The sequence below is a fragment of the Thalassophryne amazonica genome, chromosome 14 (genome assembly GCF_902500255.1).
Source record: "Thalassophryne amazonica chromosome 14, fThaAma1.1, whole genome shotgun sequence".
NCBI lineage: Eukaryota > Metazoa > Chordata > Actinopteri > Batrachoidiformes > Batrachoididae > Thalassophryne > Thalassophryne amazonica.
This window is the reverse complement of record NC_047116.1, coordinates 18,498,771-18,516,152: the sequence shown is the minus strand read 5'-3', so window position 1 is coordinate 18,516,152 and position 17,382 is coordinate 18,498,771. Positions and strand designations below refer to the sequence as shown.

General features: G+C 38.5%; 1 protein-coding gene across 1 annotated transcript; it reads left to right on the top strand.

The window, feature by feature from the left end:
• The first annotated feature begins 614 nt into the window (after positions 1-614).
• jam2b (junctional adhesion molecule 2b) lies at positions 615-15,237 on the top strand. Its single transcript, XM_034187001.1, has 10 exons — positions 615-768; positions 6,237-6,302; positions 7,665-7,775; positions 7,946-8,095; positions 11,971-12,152; positions 12,274-12,382; positions 12,459-12,566; positions 14,617-14,635; positions 14,716-14,764; positions 14,921-15,237. The coding sequence occupies exons 1-10, from the start codon at positions 732-734 to the stop codon at positions 14,957-14,959; spliced, it is 870 nt and encodes a 289-aa protein (XP_034042892.1). The 5' UTR covers positions 615-731; the 3' UTR covers positions 14,960-15,237.
• Positions 15,238-17,382: the final 2,145 nt, after the last annotated feature.

Here is a 17,382-nt window from a genome sequence, read left to right as displayed (position 1 = left end):
GGACAGTTAACCGAAAAGTTAGCTTGGATAACGTCTAATCTGCTAAGTGAAAAGTTAACTGTTAAAGTTTTAAAAGAATTCAGCTGAAGCTGTGCTCGTCAGTCAGTGAGACCTTTTCTGCAGAGAAAGTACTACATCAGAGACGTAAACATTACTTTCTAATTGTTTCCACAGTGATTAAGTTCTAAAAACTGTATGTACACTCATACCTTCACACAAACCCTGTCAAAAGGTTGTATGAATGAAACCAGAACAGATGCTTCTTCCATCCTCTCTCTCTCTCGCGCGCGCTCAGTGTATGTGGTTTTGAAGTTGTCAGATCCTTTCATTTCCAAAGCCTTAAGTCTGGTGGCCACAAAGGTCACCGCTGTAGGCTGCAGAACTTTGCATAAAAGTACACAGAAGACCTCCTTAACTCTACCCTGTGCACAAATGCAGTTTAATATGAATGATCGTTAAATGTCTTCCACAGGTTAACAAATGTGCTACGTGCACAGTAGAAGTTGGTTGCATGGTTCTAACATCTTCTGCCTGCAGAGAGGATCATGGTATGTCAGCTGCACTCCTGCTCATGCACGCGCCGTGTCATTTGTCCACGAGAGTGTGCACGTGCTGTAATTCAAACTGGTAGCTGCAGATGGTTTGAGGTAAACCAGTCCCATCCAGACTGAGCAGACACACACAGACCTCTGATCCAGATTCATCCTGACTCAACACGATCTGCAGTAAAGATGCTGCTGCCTCTTTTCATCATCACTTTATTACACAGTAAGTGACATTATTTGATTGGATAAAGTATTCCATAACTAACTGTGTTGTGATAGAACTTCTACATGTTCTGGTATTCTTTTGCTTCTTTTTTCCTTTTCTTTCTTTCTTTTTTTTTTTTTTTATAATATGTGCTGTGTCTATAACATTCTTTAATGTTTCTGGTGTTTCTTTTATTAACAAATCTCAGAATTCAGCCTATGACTGCAGTGTTAAAAAAAAAAACACGTTAATAATAATTTAATGGCCACAATGGCAGAGTTTGGTTTGATTTTAATTTTTGCAAAAGATTTTGTTGCAGAAAAAAAGACAAAACATTTCAAAATAGTGCACAAACCCACCCAACAAAAAAACCCAACAAAACCCCAAATTTAAAAAAATCCAAGCAAAAAATTTGAAAAAAAGATTATTATTATATGTTATTTAAACAATTCAGCATTGAAATTAAATTTTCTCACATTTTTATTCCACCTAAGATCTATTTTTTCAATCTGTCAGTTGGATTTTTTCACCAATATTATAAGCAAAGGAATTTTAAATTTTAATTTTAATTTTTATTTATTTATTTATTTTTGACAAACGATGGCAAACTGATACAATCAAAGACAGGAAATAATAATAATAATCATAACCCAGTGCTGTTGTTTTGCTGCTGTTTGTTTGTTGTTTAGATTGATAGATGATTTTTGTTTGTTTGTATTATCTGTGTGTTCAGTCCTGCACACATGCAGAGGAGGTGTGATGTGTTTAGGGACTGTAGGATCTGAGATAACGCAGGGAGCGGCTGGACTTTATGTGTTTACATTTGAACGCTGTGATGCTGTTTCAAGTTGAGATCCACAGACTGATGAGACGCATCACGTGACCTTCGAGAGGAGTCTCAGATCTTCCAGTTTCAAGATAACCCCAGAGTGACCCGGCTGGACTGAGATGAAAATGATGAAAAGAAAACAATTTGAAGGCCTTTCGTTGTGTGTGTGTGTGTGTGTGTGTGTGAGAGAGGGAGAAAGAGAGAGAGACAGAGGGAGAGAGAAATATAATAAACAGAGATTGTGTCCCAAACAACATTCCTTAGTTAGATAACGATGTCTGACATCTGAATAAGAAATCTGAAAATCAAAACATATATACGTGTGTGTGTGTGTAATTAAAAAATACATTTCAGATTTCAGTGTATTTAGTTAAAAACAATTATATTTTGAAGTGCTTTCAGGTACATTCAAATCACAAAATGATGCATTGAAAAACATTTTTCACAGCCTAGAAGATACATGTTTCTGTGTAGGCTCTCAGTTGTCCAGGTGGTTTCCATAGTAGAGAAGCTTGAATCTTCGACTGGACTGGGTTGCTTGACGTGAGGACATTTTGCTTCAAATCACAGAAGCTTCCTCAGCTAAAATTCTTGCTCTGGTAGTCTGACTTCTGTCTTGACTCTTGTAGAGAAGAATAAACCAGAAGCCAACAAAAGCTGGAGTTTTTTAACCTAACCAGACTCCTCCTACCTAGAGGCCGACTGCTATAGGCTGGTGACTAAACAATAGCTCTAATTAGAGCTATTGTTTAGTCACCAGTCACCTATAACTGAGGAAACTTCTGTGATTTGAAGCGAAACGTCCTCACGTCAAGCAACCCAGTCCAGTCGAAGATTCAAGCTTCTCTACTAGAAGATACATCTTGAAATATGAAATGCAAAATCACATAAAAAAAAGAATTTGTAAAATGCATAAATATTGTAATGAATAAAAAGTAATAATAAATAGATGTCTTCCATTAGTAGATGATATGGAGCTATTTTTCATTTGCAGTGTATTAAAAAACAAACATCATATATGCACATAATATCACATGCAGGTAACACAAGTTGATGCAAGTACTCGGGTCAGAGGTTAAAGGTCACTCAGTAATTGCTCAAGTTGAAAACATCACTGAACAATCCGACAGAGTGAATTTTGCAGTGTTAAATCAACACTGCAGTAAGCACGTATAGACCATTTTAAAGTGTTAAATCAGCTTTATCACAAGTTAAATGAACTCTGATAGTGCTGATCAACTTTATTTAACCCATATGGAAAAGCAATAGAAAAAACTTACAAGAAGTTACATCAGTTCCAATAATAAACTTTATGTTTGACATGTGTTGTGCTTATAAGTCTCAGTTTGATATTACACATGTCTACTAAGGATTCTGTATGTGGAATTACTGTCATATGTTGTTCTTTTAAGTTCCCAGTTTATGTAAGTTACATATTGTACAAATTTACAAAAGATCTTATATCTGGTTTGACTGTCACATGCATTACTTACAAGTTCCAGATAGAACAGATACAAACTTTATAAAATTTATGTATATCTTTTCCATATGTGAACACTTTAATAAAGTTGATTTAACACCAAGTTGGACCTGATTTAACATTAATTAGAATGGGACCACATATGCACTCGAAAAGTGTTAAATAACTAAGAATTTTCTAAATTTATGAAAATTTACTGCATATTTTTCATTCTCCTGGATCTGTTTTTGTTTTGTAATAGTGCACATCCATGCTCACATTTCAAAACAAATAAGTTTGAAAACGTATGGCAGGGGGCGCTGTTTGGAGCTCCAGAATGTCTCTTTCAAAGGTATCGTGTTCGAGGTCAATAAATCCTGAAGAGAGATGATGGATGTGTGACGGCTTTGCGCCCTCTGTTGAGCCAGCTGATGGTGTAACGTTTCTGTCATAAAGAGCGGCTTTGTCTGCATGTAAAACCCACACAGCCTGTGCACGTACAGGGCCGCAGCCAGAATCTGAAAAGGAGGGCCGGGGGGGGGAGCTTTTTGTGAAAGTGATCCATTTTTTTGCACATTTTCACATTTTCTTTGTCTTTACCTCAAATTGATATCACAACCTACATGTTTGTTTGATACGATTACAATCAATCAATCAGTCGTCTTTTTAAAAAGTGGTGAGTCAGAAATAGTGGGTAAATTCGGGATCTGCCCCTGGTGAGGATAAGAACAGACCGGTGCACAGACTTTGAAAGAAAAGAAAAAAAGTTGAAAAAAGAAATATGTTTGAAAAACCTGCACTAAACTTTAGAAAAGATTTAAAAAGTCTTTTCAACTGATCTTTTGAGTTCTTTAACCATATTTATCACTGCCAAAGTGTTATCCAAGAACGTTCTTGTTTTGGAAGATGATGTCTCTGGACTCATAATTTTGAGTTCAAATTCATTGTGTTTTTTTTTAAATAAATTTTTCTTTGTTCCACTTCACCAAGAAGAATGGACTGATGATAATCACAGCCACAACTGTAGGAAAGTAACAATAAAAAAGTAATGAGGACAAAAAACAAAAAACAAACAAACAAATCCAAGTCTATCCCTCACACTAACCATTAACCCAACTGTAACTCCGAGCTCAACCCTGACACTACCTCTAACCCATGCAAAATCCTAAACCAACCCTATTCCTAACACTAACCAAACTGTAACCCTTAACCCACTGTGGACCATAACCCCACCCAAACCCCTAACTCATGAGCCAACACTAATCCAACTCTATCCCTAACATTAACCACTCACCCAACTGTAACCCCTAAGTCAACCTTGACACTACCCTAACACAACCCTCTCACTAACCTAACTGTAACCCTTAACCCAATGTGGACACTAAAGGCACCTTGACACTTGTACAAATTTTGGCTCCGCATTGCCGCACAATTCATCGTGCCAATGCGTGTCATTAGATGGCACGCACCTTGATACTTGCACGAATTTGATCCCCGCACTGGCACAGAATCTTGCGCGCTAATGAGTAAACTTGCCGTAAACTGTGCACGCAAGGATGTGTAGTGACATGTAGTGTTTGCAAATAGGTTGCGCAATGTTCACAGCTAGTTCACGCAAGTGGCATGAAATTTATGTGTGCCAGAAATTTTAAACTTTTCAAAATCTTCATTGCGCACAGTTCACAGACAGTTTACAACAGTTTACATCTAGTTTACTCATCGGCACGTTAAATTGCGTGCCAGTGCAGGGACCAAATTTGTGCAAGTATCAAGGTAACACCACCCAACCCCCTAACCCATGAGCCAACTGAAACCCCAACCCAATCCTAAAGGTGCACTGATACGTGCGTGGCTTTGATTCACACACTTGCATGCACGTCGTTGTAATGATCCCACCCGCTGTGTTCCCAGCTGGACACGGTGCTTTGTTCCACCACCCCCCACACGCTCTACACTGGACTCTGCATATATAAAATAATTATTTCATAGTGGATTAATCATTTTCTCTGCAAGTTGTCTGTTGAAAACGGCTCCAATCGCTTCCTGAATCACAGAGGACCGCTCCAGCAGCGCTGTACGCACATGCGCTAAAAGAGCTGGAGAAAGCATTTGGAGTCATCTAAAAAGGTAATTATTTGTTGTGGCTTGATAAAACAGTTGCATTTTCTTTCCTTCTTGTCTGCAGCTGTTAAAGTATGTTTGTGATAGATTTAACATCTCGTTATAATCGTTCAGAGGAGCTGCGCTCTGATGTGATCCGCTAACACAACCCACTCGCTCTGTTCACTTCCTCTTTACTTGACGAGCTGCACGTAGTGTTGGCGATCAGATCTCACCACGTAGCATGACATTTATGCGTGAAGGATTTTTTGAACATTTCAAAATTCTCTGCGCAATTGCATGTGCCGGCGCCCCTGTCATGTTCAGTCTGCACAAGACGAGTTTACTCTCCGGCAGGACACAGGTCGTGCAAGTGTGTGAATCAAAGTCATGCACGTGTCTGTGCACCTTAAACTTAAACCCAACCCTGACACTAACCCACTCAAACCCTGAATGGGCCTTTCACACCCAAAGTGCAAAATGATGCAAATTTTGCATTTGGTGTGAAAGCCCTTAACTCTGATCTTTATCAACATGCTTTTTTTTCATCACTGTCTTCAGGTTATTTTAAAATAATGCCCATAATCTGCGGGTAGCTCAGTGACTCATCAGATCACTCTGTAATTATGCAGACTGAAGTGAAACATTAGTGTGTTAATGTGTCTACAGTCACAGCATTTTACATATTAAAACAAAATATTAACTCAGCGGGGTGTTTTGTCAAAATAACCAAATTGATGCACCCTCTATATGCATTCGTCAATAAATTGTGTGTGTGTGTGTGTGAGTGATCGGTGACAGATGATTGAACAAGGTTATCTGTTTGTGTTAAGAGAAGCTTGTCAGAGAGTGATCCATCACCTGCATTCCTGCACAGCGCTGCTCCTTGCACCACTCTGTGCACACAAACACACCGAAACAAATCTGAAGTGAAGCGATCTTCAAATATGAGAAGAACACCGAGGTGTTAATATGACTGCAGTTGTTTGTTTTTTTTAAGTGAACTGAGCCTACAGCATGCACAGCTCCAGTAAGTTGCATTTGAAATAATTGTGAAAACTGCTTTCTGACAGCTGAATGATCATCTTAACCCTGCAGGTCCTGCCTGCCTGTCGGTGACAGTAAGCAGCAGTAAACCCAACGTGGAGGTCCACGAGCACACTGGTGAGACTTCACAGCACTGCAACTCTGATGCCAACATTTCTCATTGAAATATTTCAGCCAGAAATGGAAAAATCCAATTTTACGGTTTCTTTTTGTTAAAAAAAAAAAACCCTTGCTGGATTTCTATTCCTCAAAAGGTGTCTTTGATTAAAAAAAGTTTAATTCCAACATATTCTCCAACAGCATGAACTTTTACGATTTTCTGTCAATGATTCAAGTGTAAAAACAAAGATGGTGGATAGAAAAAATGACATAAGACTCACCCCATCTTTCTATCCCTGTATTGGTTAAGGAGTAGGATGGCCAGATGTCCTCCTTTTTGCCACAAATTGAAATGGTTTCCAGCGTTGCTTCAGTTTTGAAATGATTGTTTGAAACATGCATTTTTAAAACACACATTTCAAAACTGAAGCTGGTCTGTCAATAACAACGCCGGAAACCATCTCAATTTGTGGCAAAAAGGAGGCCATCTGGCCACCCTATTAAGGAGATATCTTAAAAAATGTGTTTTTCTCACTATACTTTTGACACCCTTGATCTTTACTTTCAACCAAACTGTTCCAAAAGTTAATCATCTATAGCAGAGGTGGCCAAGTTTGGTCCTCAAGAGCCACATTCCTGACACTGTTAGTTGTCTCCCTGCTCCAACACACCTGAATCCAATGAAGGGCTCATTAAAAGTCTGCTAACGAGTCTTTCATTGGATTCAGGTGTGTTGGAGCAGGGAGACAACTAACAGTGTCAGGAATGTGGCTCTTGAGGACCAAACTTGGCCACCCCTGATCTATAGACACTCCCTCAGTGAATATTCCAACCAGGATTGGTGAAAATCTGCTTGCAGTAGAGGTGGGCGATACCGGGAATTTTGGTATTGATCCGATACCAAGTAAATACAGGCCCAGTATCGTCGATATCAATACCGATACCGATAGTTTTTCATATTTAAGCTTCATAGATCCAAAGGATCCAAAAGACTTCGCCAAACATTGTACGTGACAACAAAATCCTTTATTATCACAATCAACATTTTTGTTTGAAAAATATCACTCAACACAACTTAAAATCTCCTGAGGTAGAGGGCTGACAAATCACAATACAAGGGTGCGCTGCCCCGTGTTGTGTGACACAGCGCAGCGGTGCTCTTACAGACGGAGAGTAGACTTTGATGAATCTGTGTGCGCAGCAGTCAGTGCGTGCGAGAGAGAAAAAAAGCTTGAGTATCGATCTTTTTACACGAGGATCGTTCAGTATCAATACCAGCGTTGGTATCGATATTATCAATATTGGGATTGATCCGCCCACCTCTAGCTTGCAGGTTTATAATGGTGCAAAATAAGAGAAACAAATGTCCTTATCTTTCAGATGCTGTTCTGTCCTGTGAATTCAGGACAGAAAAAGACCAGAACCCTCGAATAGAATGGAAGAAGAAAGGAAAGGCTGTGACGTTTGTGTATTTTGATCACAAATTTACTGGTGAGCAACAGATATTTCCAGCATCCGGTTGCTTCCTGTTTATTCGGGTAAATCGAGCTTTGTAGAGCTGCAACATTATTTGATAAACTCTTGAGTTTGGTGTCCATGTTTCATTAATATTATCTATCTAAGTGTGGTGGTGTGTGGCTTTCTCTTCGTTATTATTCGAGGCTCTTACGTGGGACGGGCCAAGATAGACGGCGCGACGCTGACCATCCACGCCGTTACCCAGAAGGACTCGGGGGAGTATCGATGTGAGGTCACTGCCAGCGAAGACCACATCACCCTGGGAGAAACCACCGTCACCCTCACTGTGCTTGGTATGACATCACACCTGTGCATACGTGAACATGCACTTTTACTTACACGTATGTACGTGACATGTGAAAAGGACACAGTTTTTACTTTAAAAGTGCTGTCATATGGAAATTGGGCGAACATTAAGGTTGTCACTTACACATCATGCTCAATGCTTACGTGATGTGAAGAAACAGACAAAATAAGCAGATGTCCCTTTTTGTAAAAGTGTGAATCGTTTTGCTTTTTCTGCTTTTCAAGGAAAGAGGGAAGGAAGGAATGGAATTTCAGGAATGGGGAAAATTGTGTAGGATGGCTTTATGTTAGATTTCCTCCAGTGGAGCTGCAAAACCGAACAAGTCACACTGTGGTTCCAACGTCAGTGTGTGTAAAAGTACGAATGAATAGAAGGATGCAACGAAAGTAATATTTTTTTTGTTTCAAAATAAAACATGAAATTAATATAATGACAACAGGGTGTATGAAGGTAATTTTTTCATTAAAACACGCGTAGCTTTTCCTTGATTTAGTTTCAAAGGATGAAATAACAAGAAAATGGAAAAGCAGCAATTGAATTAAGATCTGTTTAATGTTCTCATTTTGCCATTTAAAACAAAAACACAATATTGGAACTATGCAAGTTTTTTTTTCCTGTTATTTATTTTAAAAAGATAAAATAACGAGAATGTAGAAAAATTTAAATTGAATCAGTATATGCTCCACTACAAAGTAACAGACATGCAGGCAATTTTGTACACTTTAGTTTTAACATAAAAAGCCAAAATAACAAGAAATTTGAAAACAGAGCTTGAAGCAACATATTCTTAATTCTTTCAATTTAATGTTTTAAAAAAAATAATGGTAATACAGTTATTTTTCCATGATTTATTCCCAAAAACCAGACAAAATAATGAGGAAAAGGGAAAACAAAAATGAAGACTGAATGAAGGAATATGTTAGCAGGTAATTTAAATTTAAACACAGGAGAACACACGTGGTTTTGAAGGTGATGTTGGTTTATTTGCAGGTGTAGGTATTTTTGTTTACATTGCAGGAGCAGGGCTGCAACAACAGACAGACCTGACATCAGGTAAAGGAAGCAGCTGCGGTGTGGAAACAGCTGGTAGACAGATAAACATCCACAATGAACTGACAAAGATAGAAAATGTGACAGGCCATCTGGTGCCACTCAGGTGAGTGATGCCAAGGAGAGAATGAGCAAAACCACCAAAATATACAAACAGGCAGGAAACCAAAGACCGGACAGACAGCTAAACAATGATTATGTTTTTCTGTGATTTAATTTCAATGCCTGTTCAAGCTTTCTGATATTGATGAAATAAGCAGTAGGTTAACGTCCCAGTTGTTCAGTGTCCACCAGATGGTGGTATTTCAGTCTTATGATTTGTTTTGTTTCCATGCAAGATACTGAATCTATACATACAACCCCTGGCAAAAATTATGGAATCACCGGCCTCAGAGGATGTTCATTCAGTTGTTTAATTTTGTAGAAAAAAAGCAGATCACAGACATGACACAAAACTAAAGTCATTTCAAATGGCAACTTTCTGGCTTTAAGAAACACTATAAGAAATCAAGAAAAAAAAAGATTGTGGCAGTCAGTAACGGTTACTTTTTTAGACCAAGCAGAGGAAAAAAATATGGAATCACTCAATTCTGAGGAAAAAATTATGGAATCACCCTGTAAATTTTCATCCTCAAAACTAACACCTGCATCATATCAGATCTGCTCGTTAGTCTGCATCTAAAAAGGAGTGATCACACCTTGAAGAGCTGTTGCACCAAGTGGACTGACATCAATCATGGCTCCAACACGAGATATGTCAATTGAAACAAAGGAGAGGATTATCAAACTCTTAAAAGAGAGTAAATCATCACGCAATGTTGCAAAAGATGTTGGTTGTTCACAGTCAGCTGTGTCTAAACTCTGGACCAAATACAAACAACATGGGAAGGTTGTTAAAGGCAAACATACTGGTAGACCAAGGAAGACAAAGTGTCAAGACAGAAAACTTAAAGCAATATGTCTCAAAAATCTAAAAATGTACAACAAAACAAATGAGGAATGAATGGGAGGAAACTGGAGTCAACGTCTGTGACCGAACTGTAAGAAACCGCCTAAAGGAAATGGGATTTACATACAGAAAAGCTAAACGAAAGGCATCATTAACACCTAAACAGATGGGGCTGCATGTCAGGTAAAGGCACTGGGGAGATGGCTGTCATTACATCATCAATAAATGCACAAGTTTATGTTGATATTTTGGACAATTGAAAGGATGTTTGGGGATGATGAAATCATTTTTCAAGATGATAATGCATCTTGCCATAGAGCAAAAACTGCAAAAACATTCCTTGCAAAAAGACACATAGGGTCAATGTCATGGCATAGGGTCAATGTCAATGAGCAGATCTGATTTGATGCAGGTGTTAATTTGGGGGATGAAAATTTACAAGGTGATTCCATAATTTTTTCCTCAGAATTGAGTGATTCCATATTTTTTTCCTCTGCTTGGTCTAAAAAGTAACCGTTACTGACTGCCACAATCTTTTTTTCTTGATTTCTTATAGTGTTTCTTAAAGCCAGAAAGTTGCCATTTGAAATGACTTTAGTTTTGTGTCATGTCTGTGATCTGCTTTTTTTCTACAAAATTAAACAACTGAATGAACATCCTCTGAGGCCGGTGATTCCATAATTTTTGCCAGGGGTTGTACTAGAGCTCTATCCCGACAACAAGCCTGAATTAGGTCGGGCACCTATCTCGCTCTCTTAGCCTGTGATTGGTTGGCAGCCAAGATGCTGACGTCAGCGTTGGTCAGCCTCAATTTGGTCAAGTTTGGGGGTGTGGCGCGAGCGCTGCTCTCCTATTGGTCATTTAGGAGCGGAGAATTCCTACTCCTAAACGGCGGCCAGTATCCGGCCTAATTCAGGCTGGTTGTCGGGCTACTAGAGCTCTTGGTGAGATTCTATTGCACCTGCATTAATTCTATTGTATCTGCATTAATGATAAATGCCCATCAGGAGGCGATATTGCTCCATTTCAAGAATGTTCAAATTCAAATCCAAATTCAAATCACTTTATTTAATTCCCATGGGGCAATTTTAAAAAGGCACAAAGACTTTAAAATAAATAAATAAAAAAAAAAATAAAAAAAAAATAAATAAAAGCATACACACAGTACACAACCATCAATGCTGGATTATGAAGTGCTTTTAAATAAAGTGCTATTAAAATGTGCTTCAAACATCAGTTTCTAGCCATGAGGGGGTTAAAGTTCCTGTTGCTTATAGTCGTAAATATATGGTTATTCAAACTGAATGGCACATAGGCAAATGTATTATTTTCAAATTTGATCTTTAACCTTGAGTTTTCACCTTGATCTTAAAAAATGTCCATAAATTAGGGCTTAATTGATCTAGTGTGCCTAAACAAAAAACCCAAAATATCCAGGAACATGTCCTCCACAATTTTAAAATGGACCCATGTTTGCCAAAGGTCAAGGTCAAATTTGAGGAAAACATCAAGATGAAAATAAAGAATATAGTAGATATAGTCCCTGGTGTTGAGTTTAGCTTTCAAAAGTCAAGAATAGTATTTTCTGGCCATAACTGGGGTGAGTTTTGAACATTGATAGACAGGTACTTCAGCATTTCTCCCTGGTGGAAATGCTTTAAGATTGCTTTGTTCTTCTTGAAGGTGTACCATATATATATATATATATATATATATATATATATATATATATATATATATATATATATATATATATATATATATATATATATATATATATATATATATATATATATATATTCTGCACTTTCTGCAGTAGTTCAGCCTGTTTTTTGTTTGTTTTTGTACTTCTTCTCCCTCAGTGCCTCCTCACATCCCGTCGTGCGACGTTCCGAGCTCTGTGTTTGCAGGTTCCGATTTGGAGCTTCTCTGTAAGGACAAGCTGAGCATACCACCTGCCACCTACAGCTGGTACAAAGACAACAAGGCCCTGAGCGCCACAGCAGACTTGCCTTACAGCATCGACAAACAGAAGGGCACACTCGTGAGTGCACGTTAACAAAAACACTCACGCACGCACAACTGCACGCTCACACGTTGATGTGAATAAAGTTTCTCACATGCATCATGTCCTCTCTCACATTGTCTCCATCCACCTGGAGCAGAAGTTTAAGAGTGTTTCTAAAGTGGATGCTGGCATGTACCGCTGTGAGTCCTCTAACAGTGTGGGGGCGCCAAAGAGCTGCGTGGCTCAACAGCTGAAAGTCATCGACTGTAAGTGTCTGTCTTACTAAAGTTTTGTGTGAAAATAAATAAAGAAAACAAGTATTCAAAATTCTGTTCCCCGCAGATCCGCTGAACAAGACCACACTGATTGCTGGTTCTGTAGGTCTTGTCTTGTTTATCTTCATCTGCGGCCTCAGTGTGTGTGTCTGCCGACGTCGAGGCTACTGTAAGAGTGAGTATCATTTTGTTCACCGGTTTGAGAATTGTACCGGGTAAGATTTGTGCAAAAGGATTAAAGAGGTGCATTATGCAGCACAGTGGTGGACACAGTTCCACTAATCGCTAATGATCAAATATAATGTTTACATTATTGGATTAGCTTTTCAGATAACTTTGAAAACCATCATTGGACCAATTATCTCACGATAAGTTTTGGTCCAATAATTTTTAGACCACTAACATTTTTGCAGATGTAGCTTTTTGTAGTAGATGCGCAGTTCTATTCTCTGTAAATAGAGGAGAGCTGGTTCCAGAAAAAAAAAACCCTCTGTCCCCTGCAGGCAAAGGAAAACTGGTCATAAAAAAGAAAAAGTTCATTTTTTTGACCCCCCTACTAATATGCTGGCAATCCAGAGGCATACAGTTTTAACTTATGGTTAAAATTTTAACCAGACTAATTTCGGATGGGTTATTTAAATTAATGTCACGTCTGAAGTTTTCTAAAGTGAAAATATCAGATATATGTTTCAGTTTTAAAGTAATGCAGTAATGTTGAATTTTTTAGTGTGGACATACTGTGTCCAGGTGCATTATGGGTATTATTATTATATCTGGCTCTGTTCTGCAGCTCCACTTCATTTTAAATTGGGTGGATTTAGTCTCAGGCTATTTTTATTTATTATTGCTCTTGTGTTGGGGCTCTATTTGTAGAAAAGCATATATGCATGTTTAGGTACATGTAGGTGTTATATGGATCAGTTGATGCTTGGTTCCCATTTTAAATTGGGCACATTTAGATTTGAGTGATTTAAGACCACATCTGAATAACCTAGACTTGGTGTTGGTCTCTGTTATTAAAGCACAATTAAATTTTGCAATGCAGTTTAATGAATACAGTTTTGTACATCTGGTGTCAGGAATTCTAATGGTGAGTTTCAGCTTGTTTCTAAACAATACACCATTGTAAGACTTTGCGATGAAGTACCTATTTTGCCTTCCAAAATGGCGGCTTCAGTAGTGATCGCCCAGGGTGTAGAGACACTCGTTACATCCAAATACGCTTACAAGCTTATTGAAAAGTTGGCAAAAACCAGTATGTTACAATCTGTAGGGTGTCCAAACACCGCAGCACACATTTACTTGCAGTCTAACGGTACCCAGATGATCTTCTACCGCCATAGTATGCCAATGGACTACACTGCGTTATTGCATGGTGCAATCAGAACCTGGTAACTGAAGAGGAACTTTCCAAGAAAAATTCAAAGAAGATAGTGGACTTATGTGAAAATGGTAGCAGCATCCTTGGATGTATGAATAATTGCATGAGAAGAAAGGTGGAACATTCCATCTTTCAACGCATGGACATATTCTTTCCATTGCACGAGTGAAAAACTCACTATTTGTTTTATATGACACCTAACTAGATCGCCATCATTTGATATTTTACTTAAAATTCTACAGGCGTTTTTTTCTTAGAATAGAAAGCCAACAGTAGTAGGGCACAGACGGTTCTTTGTCCACATGACCTGACTCCACCCCACAGGTGACAGGGCAACACACCATCGATTAAGTGAGTGCTGCTGAGGAGTGGAGCAGCTCTTGGTACGCTTGGTGGCGTGCATGGGGCATACATCTGTTTTCCTCAATGTATCGAAAAATTACAATTAGAAGTTGTCCAATTCATCACCTGATAGCACTTTTACAGCAACTAAAGATGTCCTGCAGCTTATGGGGAACTGGATGTAGCTTCCTCATATCATGGATGTATTTTGTAAAAAAAGCTAAAGGAGCTGTTCAATGGAGCGAAACGTATGGGACAAAAATGCGTAGACCCAAAATACACGGTACATGATGTCAGTCAAACAATGGGACAAATAATGAATGTCACGTGACATACAGTGCACCAATCAAATGACAACGATCTATTTAGATGTCATATAATATATACCATCTGATGTTAGTATATACTAAGTATTTGGATGCAAGGAATGTCTTTGGTATTCGTGAAATATTGTGCATTTAATGTTTTTTTTTTTTACTTCTCTTATTGTGTCTTTGAACAGAGGAAAAGAAAACAAAAAGGTAAGAGCTTTGTCTTGAAGGTTTTGCCCAATACGTTATTGACTGATAATGAGCTCAACAGAATGCCTTTTGCCTTTCAGTATAAACTACTACAGTCCTCCTCCTCCACCTCCATTTCCTGGTCTCAACGTAAGTGATCAAAGTGATCGCTATCGTGTGTCGCTGCTTGTTTTGTTTGCTGCCATAAATTTGGGTTGTCATTAAACACTTCTGATAATCAGCAGATTAGCATGTCTTTTTCAAGCAAATGAAAGGAAATAATTCGTTGTGTATCTTTGTCCCCAGCTAAAGAACTACAAACAAACTCAGTCGTTCATGATCTGAAGGAGAAGCGATGAACTCTAAAGTGTACGCTTACTGTACTTGGACAACGCACTGGAATGTTACTGTCATGGCCGCTGACTTTCTGGCTAACAAAGGCAAAACAACAACAGGAAACTTCTTAAATAGATCTATTGACTGTATTGACCTACCCGAGTGTCGAGTGGAAGTAACTGCCCGCGTGCACCGTAGCAACCGCAGGCTGGTTGAAAACAAAAAAGCACCACTACGGCAGTTATTTTATAATAAGCTAACATTCAAATCAAACAATAGTGCAAAAATACCAGTGTTGTTGTGTGTAGAAAAAAAAAATATGATGCCACGTTTTACAGTTAGCTTCACAGTGTTCCTGGAAAAGACAAACAAATGAGTCAAATAGGACAGATGGGTGGCAGCGATTCAACAAATAAAAAAAGCAAGTCATGGTGTTAGCTTACAAGGGGAGCGCATTTGGAAAATAGTGTGCTGTATTTTATTTTGATTGCTGGAAGACTGTTGCTTTCTTAAGGCTTAAAGGTCTCAATTTTTAATGTTTGTTAAATTCATATATATATATATAGTTGTCACACAGGCATGGTAACATTGTCGATATTGGCTGTTGAAAAAAACAACGCTTCATGTACCATGTACCACACGATTTAAAGCAAAAAGGACCGTATTGCTTCCAGCTTTTGTTGAAGCTTTTGGCCATTTTGAGCACTCTAGTTTTGGGTAGATTGCAGCGCCCTCTGATGGTCATGGTCAAAAAGCATGCTTGCCACCAGTGTGTTGTGTTTGACTCCTCTGGAGCAGGTCTCACAGAGTGGAGGTGGACGTAGAGCTGGCCCCCCAGACTAATTTTTTTATAATTTTGTGACCGCTCTGGTAGGTCAATATTTGCCTAACATTCAGGTTTCATGTCAGCGTTTTCAAAGCCTATGGAAGAGGTTTCATCATGCTGTTTTTAATCTTTCGCCTCAACATTTTAAAATGATTTTCTCTTTTTTTTTTTTTTTTTTTTTTGTTTGTGAGACTTCATGAGATATGCAACACTTTTAGACTCTAGCTTGTGTGCAACACCTAGCGGTCAGGTGTATCATTACTACACTGATGACAGCATGTGTACAGATTAACTAATTTGATTATTTTTACCTTTAATTATATATACAGTTATACAAGAGAAATGTGTTTTTTCCTTCTTTTATGTAGCAGTGTTTTTAAGATTTTAAAACATCAAATGTCTTTTTTTAAAAATGAAAGCTAGTGGGGCAGCACTGTGGCTTAGCGGTTAGCACTGTTGCCTCACAAGAAGGCCATGGGATCGATTCCCACCTGTGGCCTTTCTGTGTGGCGTTTGCATGTTCTCACTGTGTTTGTGTGGGTTCCCTCCGGGTGCTCCGGCTTCCTCCCACATCCAAAGACATGCAGGTTAGGTGGATTGGAAACTTTAAATTGTGCGGGCGGGGGGAAATGTGTTTATTTGTCTATATGTGACCCTGTGACAGACTGGCATCCTGTCCAGGGTGTACCCTGCCTCACGCCCTGTGACTGCTGGGATAGACTCCAGTCCTCCGTGACCCTTAATTGGAGCAAGCAGATGAAGATGAGTGAGTGAGTGAAAGCCAGTGTGTTTTCCCCTGTTGTTTAATGTGGATGAAGTGACAAGTGAACAGGTGTCTGCACACACTGAATGTTGTCGTAGATGCTTTTCAATCTGCAGTATTTTTTACGTTTGTTTTCTTGAACAAAAAAGGCATGTAACCATTTTTACCATAGTCACTGTATTGTTTTTTTTTTTTAATTATTGTTCTTTACATTCTAATAATTTCCTGTATTTCACCTTAATTTCACACACTGAATATTTCAGTATTTTCTTTTCCACTTCATGGTTACGTGAGAGAAATAAAGTGAATTATTTCCTCCTTATTCTCACACAATGTAAGAATGAACACGGAGCAATTATATCCTTTTAGAAAATAAACTCACTTTTCTATTGTTGAAAATCAGACACTTTTTACAACTCTTATTGTTTAAAAAATTAAATTAATAATAATTATAATAGTAATAATAATCCTAAATATTATTATTATAGACACAAATTCTCACCATTTCAATTGGTTGAAGTAAACATTGGCTGCATAAATTGACCACTAGGTGGCAGCGCAGCACCGACTGTGTCTTGCACCACAGGAGCAGACTGTATTACGTACTTCTTGTGTACTCATTGTTCACCTGACTGTACTGTCGACAAATAAACACTGACTTTCAATAGTGTTTGTGTGCAGCTCAGTTCTCGTGTGGTTTTTGAATTGAAATGGCTGCCAAGTGCCTGTCAGCTTTCAAGATTTTGATGTACTTTGGATATTTCTGCACCTGTTCTGTGCACACTCTGAGCATTGCAGTGTTGCAGTGCTCATGCTGCCACCCAACAGCAGGCCAGGTTGTAG